The sequence below is a fragment of the Microcaecilia unicolor genome, chromosome 6 (assembly GCF_901765095.1).
Source record: "Microcaecilia unicolor chromosome 6, aMicUni1.1, whole genome shotgun sequence".
In the NCBI taxonomy this organism is placed as follows: Eukaryota; Metazoa; Chordata; class Amphibia; order Gymnophiona; family Siphonopidae; genus Microcaecilia; species Microcaecilia unicolor.
Window position 1 is genome coordinate 333183844 of NC_044036.1, and position 7452 is coordinate 333191295.

General features: G+C 37.7%; 1 protein-coding gene across 1 annotated transcript in view; it reads left to right on the plus strand.

Moving 5' to 3' along the window:
- PRKAR1A (protein kinase cAMP-dependent type I regulatory subunit alpha) overlaps window positions 1–6824 on the plus strand; it is a 33009-nt gene extending 26185 nt beyond the window's left edge. Inside the window, exons 9-11 of the mRNA XM_030208490.1 lie at window positions 758–879; window positions 3848–3929; window positions 4261–6824. Coding sequence (XP_030064350.1) covers window positions 758–879; window positions 3848–3929; window positions 4261–4433 — 377 coding nt within the window. The 3' untranslated portion in view covers window positions 4434–6824. The remainder of the gene's footprint in view (window positions 1–757; window positions 880–3847; window positions 3930–4260) is intronic.
- The last annotated feature ends 628 nt before the right edge of the window (window positions 6825–7452 follow it).

A 7452-nucleotide genomic window follows, 5' to 3' on the forward strand; every position in this document is an offset into this window, starting at 1 on the left:
AGCATTTTTGCATCTGTTTGGAAGAGCAGGAAAGCTGTTAGATTCTGGACCTCATGGAGGTTTGGGGTGAGATGACATATATTGAAGGTAAAAGTTTTTATATTGTTGGATTATAGTGACACCAGATATTACTACATTTTGTCTCAAATATGTCATTATTCCTTTTTTAAATGTGAGATTGTGAGATGTCTTTCTTCTCAAGTTTGTTGGAGACTTTGCAATGGTTGTGCTAAAGATCATTAATTCTCAAACAAGCAACATATTTGGACATGTCAATATTTTTGAGGGTTTTTCAAAATAGAGCAGTTAAAGAAAAAGACCTTAAACTGATGCTGGAGAAAAAAAAATTAGATTTCGGCATACAGTATACTAGCTGTAAAACGTTTTTAAAAGACCTTTTTGCTTTTATATTGGGCTATTCTTTATATATATATATATATATATATATATATATATATATATATATATATATATATATATATATATATATATATATATATATACACACATGCATTACATGCAGGCCAAAGTGATTTTATGCTAGTATGCATTGCAAAGGTACAATTTTTTTATGCTAACATTTTTTGATTTGTATGTATGCATAGAAGTCGTCTTTTTGGATATTTTTAATCACATAGTGGCATTAATTACAGCCTTTTATGCAGAGATAATAAAGCCCCTGCCTAGAAGTATGTCAAGATTAACTAGATGCAAGGCAAGTTAAAACCTGCTGTTTCTTCCCCCTCCCCCCCCCTAGAATCTCTTGATAAATGGGAGCGTCTCACAGTGGCTGATGCTTTAGAACCAGTGCAGTTTGAAGATGGACAGAAGATTGTGGTGCAAGGAGAGCCAGGCGATGAGTTCTTTATCATCTTAGAGGTGAGAAAATGTGACATCCGCTGCTTGCTGCCAACTATACACAATGTATTGACTTCGGAAGCAAAACCTTGGATAAAATAATTCACTTGTTGTTTAGGTTTACTTGAAGTGAAACATGAGGTTGTTCCGTACTTTTATTGTAAGAAAGCAAAGGGAATGTGGTGGTGTTTTTGATTTGTTTGAGATTAATATATAAGCACATAATTATTGCCATACTGGGACAGACCAAAGGTCCATCAAGCCCAGCATCCTGTTTCCAACAGTGGCCAATCCAGGTCACAAGTATCTCGCAAAATCCCAAAACAATACAATACATTTTATGCTGCTTATCTTAGAAATAAGCAGTGGATTTTCCCCAAGTCCATTTTAATAATGGCTTATGCACTTTTCTTTTAGGAAGCTAGCCAAACCTTTTTTAAAACCCTGCTAAGCTAACTGCGTTTACCACATTCTGTGGTAACGAATTCCAGAGTTTAATTACATGTTGAGTGAAAAAATATTTTCTCTGATTCATTTTAAATTTACTGCTTTGTAGCTTCATTGTGCGCCCCCCCCCCCCCCCAATTCCTAGTATTTTTGGAAAGAGTAAACAATCGATTCATGTCTACCCGTTTCATTCCACTCATTATTTTATGGACCTCTATCATATCTCCCCTCAGCCGTCTTTTCTCCAAGCTGAAGAGCCCTAGCCACTTTAGCCTTTCCTCATAGAGAAGTCGTCACATCCCTGTTATCATTTTTGTCGCCCTTCTCTATACCTTTTCTAATTCTACTGTATCTTTTTTAAGATGCGGTGACCAGAACTGCACACAGTGTTCAAGGTGCGGTCGCACCATGGAGCAATACAAAGGCATTATAATGTCCTCATTTTTGTTTTCCTTTCTTAATAATACTTAACATTCTATTTGTTTTCTTAGCCACTGCCACACACTGAGCAGAGGGTTTCAACATATCAACGATGATCCCTAGATCCCTTTCATGGTTGGTGACTCCTAATGTGGAACCTTTGCACTAGGTAGCTATAGTTCGGGTTCCCCTTTCCCACATGCATCACTTTGCACTTGCTCACATTAAACGTCATCTGTCATTTGGATGCCCAGTCTCGTAAGGTCCTCTTATAATTTTTCACAATCCTCTTGCGATTTAACAACGTTGAATAACTTTGTCATCAGCAAATTTAATTACCTCACTAGTTACTCTCGTTTCTAGATCATTTATAAATATGTTAAAAAGCAACGGTCCCAGCACAGACCCCTGGGGAACCCCACTATCTACCCTTCGCCATTGAGAATACTGACCATTTAACCCTACTCTCTGTTTTCTATCTTTTAACCAGTTTTTAATCCACAATAGGACACTACTACTACTATTTAGCATTTCTATAGCGCTACAAGGCATACGCAGCGCTGCACAAACATAGAAGAAAGACAGTCCCTGCTCAAAGAGCTATGTAATAAAAGTGAGCCAAGTATAGGACAATCAAGCAATTGTGACATCACTGATAAGGTTGGCTCTTATTGGTGGACTGAGGCATTATGACATCACAATATTAGCTCTGGTTACAAGAGACTACTACTACTACTACTATTTAGCATTTCTATAGCGCTACAAGGCGTACGCAGCGCTGCACAAACATAGAAGAAAGACAGTCCCTGCTCAAAGAGCTTACAATCTAATAGACAAAAAATAAATAAAGTAATCAAATCAATTAATGTGAATGGGAAGGAAGAGAGGAGGGTAGGTGGAGGCTCTCCAATTTCCTCTGGAGTCTTTCATGAGGTACTTTGTCAAATGCCTTTTGAAAATCCAGATACACAATGCCAACCGGCTCACCTTTATCCCTTCCAAGAAATGTAATAGATTGGTGAGGCAAGATTTCCCTTCACTAAATCCCATGTTGGCGTTGTTTCATTAATCCATGCTTTTGAATATGCTGTTTAATTTTGTTCTTTATAATAGTCTCTACCATTTTGCTTAGCACCGACATCAGGCTCACATGCTTCCTGTATAAGATTATATGACAAGAGATGCAGGATTCATTGGCTAATATGTTTACATATAGTGACAGATTTAGGTCATGCTTGGTATTGATAATGTTTGGATGGTACCATATAAATAGTAAAAAATGACTGTACTTGAAAGTTATTTATTTGCCAGCTAGATATTGAAAGCCTTGTTTATAGTTCAGGTATTTAGCGATGAGTCATTGGATCCTATTGGTTTTTTTGTAAATGTACTTCCATTTTGATTGGGATTTTTTTTTTTTTTAATATCTTTATTGATACATGAAAACAAGTGCATCAACAAACTGTAATACAGAAAAGGAAACATTTAAAGCCAATACCCCTCTATGCAGCAAAAACAAACAGTGACTGTTGGACACCCATAAGCGGGCATGCCCTCATCTCCATGAAATTCCCCCCCCCCCCCAGCCAATTATCCCTTCCCTCAACCCTCCCTCCCCCTTGCTGTCCATCCATCTATGCACTTTATTAAGGTGATCATGGTTAATGCACTTGCTCAGTATGCATATATGTCTGAAAACGTGCTTCAGTTAGTGCGTTAGAGTACAGAAACCTTTTGAAGAGTAAAGAGTGCTTTTTTTTATATGAGAATATTATTGTGTTTGCATCAGGGAGCAAATACTGCAGTACAGCAAATTCTACAGCATATTGGTCATTTTAGATTGGATGAAAATAAGGGGCATTACTTACAAGACTAATTTTGGTTTTATTTTAATTTCTTAAATACATTTAGGTACAGCAGGTATTTTTCTGTCCCTGCCAGGCTCACAATCTTGAGTGTGTACCTGAGGCAATGAAGGGTTAGGTAACATTTTTTGTTTCCTTCAGGTTCTGATACCTGCAGCAGGGCAAGGAAAGTAAAATGTTTACATTTGCTAAACTGATTATATTTAACTGTAAATTTTAGGAAATAAAGTATTCAAATTGTTTCTGTTACTTTTCAGGGCACAGCTGCTGTTCTTCAGCGTAGGTCGGAAAATGAAGAGTTTGTCGAAGTGGGAAGATTGGGGCCTTCTGATTATTTTGGTGAGTCCTTACAAAACTCTTTAGTTTGCGGTGGGAAGCAGGTAAGGTGGGCTAATGTCCATTGCAATGCATTCTACAAGATGAGATGTAGAAAATTAGCTGTGATGACACGAGCTGGGTTGGGATGTTTTCTGTCTGTGGTATAGCTCTGCTATTTAGTGTCCTTGAACGCTTGTACCCTAGTATTAAATGGCATTGAAAACATTAAACTATGTGTTTGTTAAGACATGAAGGAAAATACAGTTAATGTCAATCTACATGACCACTTTCAGTACTGCAGGAGAGTTGCAGGTGTCTTGATAACTTTTCTTATTTGTCTGTCTTGCTATAGGTGAAATTGCACTGTTGATGAATCGTCCCCGTGCTGCCACAGTGGTTGCCCGTGGCCCCTTGAAATGTGTGAAGCTTGACCGACCCAGATTTGAACGTGTCCTTGGCCCCTGCTCGGATATCCTTAAACGAAACATTCAACAGTACAACAGCTTTGTATCGCTGTCTGTCTGAAACCGCGCTCCTCCCTCCCCCAAATCCATGCAGACTGCTTTCTTTTACATTTGCTGCACCACAGGGTCACCACCATTACAGCTTCCTGGCCCTTTCCTTATAGATATAATTCTCTCTAAAACAAGAGAGTTCCTCCCATCACATTTTGTTTTTATATTTAGAGCATCTGTGTGCTCAGTGTCCAGTTTCCTATCTGGGAGGAGTTTGATAGAGATTTTTTGCTGTTAACTGCTCTCTGTGCAGCGTCCAGTGTTCTGCTGTTGCAGTTGGTGCTGTGCTTGGCTTGGCAACAGGTGACTTGCCATGGAGTAAGGATGTAACAGTGGAAAATATTTTTTTAAACAATGCCTACTTTTTCTAATTAGTATTCAGTATATTTTAGGTTGTGGTCACAATTTGCTGTATTTCTTAAGGGAAAAAAAAAGGGCAGACTTTTTTTTTTTTTTGTTAATTTGAAATTTTATGGGTACTGTAATTTTTGATGCCTCAGCCAGTAGGGAAAAGCTTAGCTGGATGCTTTGCAGTGATGCTGGTCCGCTCCCTGTGTGCTGGTCTGAAGATGGTTTGATTTACTTGTTCGTTTTTTGTTGTTTTTTTTTTTGTTAGAATTTCTCACAGGTCTTAGTGTCATTTCTGTTGCTTCACAGGTTTTTGCCACCAATGTTGTTTGGTTTCTGCGCTGGTTCTCTCTTGACTTGTTTTCAGCTATCTATGCCTTTTAAGCAGAATTTTATTTGGAAAAGGCATAACTTTGACCCCTGAACCTTAAACTGGTAAACAAACCATACAGCTATCCAGCTAGTGCCAAATATTACACATTTCAGGGTGGCGTTAAGAGCAGATATATATATTTTTTTCTTATTAGCTTTGGTACAAAATTCATCCTGCAGCTTTATTTTCTTCTGTTACAATTGCTGTCCATTTAGGGGAGATTTGTTAATTGTGGGGAAGGATGATGTTGAATAAGTGAAAGATGGACTGATAAGGCTAGTAAGCTGGTACCTGAATTCATCTTTGCAGTCATTGTGCAACTAGGGTAGCTCAAATCATATCTAAAACCTGTTACCATTTTAATGGCTGTTTTGATTACTTGAGTGAAACAAATTGGTATCTTCAGTCCAGATTGAGGTGTCCACATCACAGAAAGCACTATCACATTTAATATTCCACAGGCCAGTCTCAGCAGAAAGGCCACAAATGAATGAACACGGGTATTGAATACCCTTCTGACTCCCATAGGGGGGGTCCCTCCAGACCAGGATAGGGGTGTGCCAGTGGCATGAGTGGCAGAAGGCTGCAGTTGCATCATTCATGCTTTCCCTATCCCCGAGATAAATACAGGACTTCAGTTTCTACTGAAAACTGTTCGTGAGCACTGTGCTCACTAGAAAATGTTCCCTTCTTAAATAACAAATTAATTTATGCATTTAAACTTAGAAGTAACTTTTTGTTTTTCCTTCTAATTCAGGATTGATCTGGAAAGTGAAATGCTGCGCTTATTTGAAGGTCTGCTTTCTATCCTAGCCTCCCCCCCCCCCCCCCCCCCAACCTAATTATCTTAGATGATATTTTCTATGCTTTTAAAGTAACTTGTTGCTGAGTCTTAAGTATGTTTCAATATCTCCTTGTGAAGTTTATTCCCTGTGCACCAGCTGTAATTAGTCAAAATCATTTTAGGAGATTCTGTAGTAGATGTTTATAAAGTTATTTATTTGTCCCTTACTTAAATTTGAGGAATGTTGTATATGGGAGTTGCAGCAAGTTCCCTATATTATTTTTTTCCTGGAATTTTTGTTCCCTGGTTTTCAGACCCCCCCCTCTTTTTTTTTTTTTTTTAAGCTGCTAAGGCACAACATGGGTTAAGCAATGAGATTTTCAAATCTGTTTATCAATAATCAACTTAAAAAAACCCCACAACTTTTGTATATGCTTTTCTGGCACTTAAGTTGGTTGACTTTTGTCATAAACATACCATTGGAGGAATTCTCCAAGGACCTAGTTCATACCTCGTAGGTGGTCACGTATTGGGAATCTAAATTGCTAGATTAATCAGATTGATGGCTTTATCCTTTTTTTATTTTCTTTATAGCAAACAAAGCCCCGGATATGTGGGCTACGTAGCAGGTTTGAATTTGGTTCTTAATGAATCCCTTATGTGACTTTTTCTACTCTGGAGATCTCATCTAATATGAAATGGTTTAAACATGGGGGGGGGGGGGGGGGGGGGTCGTGTCCCAAGAATTTGTGTGCTGAATTTGGCCCTGGTGTTCAGCATTTTCCTTGCACTCTACCAAGTCATTTTGCAAACTTAAGACCTCAGGGCTGTATGTGCTGCTCTTTGCTTTCAGTAATTCTCTATCGACTAGATGCATATTTCCTCTGTTAATGCAGATAGCTTAGTGGCCTTTTAGGTCTGTTGTTTTTCTGCTTTATCATATCAAGCAGTGACCAGCCCATTGTGCTTTCATGAGCAGAGAAAACAGTGAGCCTCGCAAACTGTTTTTATTAAACAGTAACTAAGTGCAATAAGACAGATTTTGAACTTGTTAATCAAGAACATTTTGAAAATTAAGAGCAAACGCATTCACTCAAACCTGAGCTTGTTTTTATTTTACAAAGTGACTTTTATAATTTTAAGAAAAAGTCAAGATTATAAGGGTATTGGAGCTCTAGTAGACTAGAGGCTAATTGTTTGGGATTTAACATGAAGACTGATCACGTTACAATTTGAGCAGAATTGGTGGTTTTTCAGAAACCTTATAAAAGTGATCAGTTGGAAGCAGTACTGTCTTGCAAAGCTCACACTTTTCAATGTAATGATTTGTAAATGAAATTTTAGCTTTTGACATATTAAGGGTTTTTCATGCTATTTAGTCAAACCGTGAAACTTGATTTGATCCTTGAAGCACCAAAAATAATGTAAACTAATTATTGTAAGTTTTCACAAAACTGCATATATGTTTTTAAGATAAGATTTTCTAATTGTTTCATTTCATATACTGTTTTTAGCTTGCTGTTT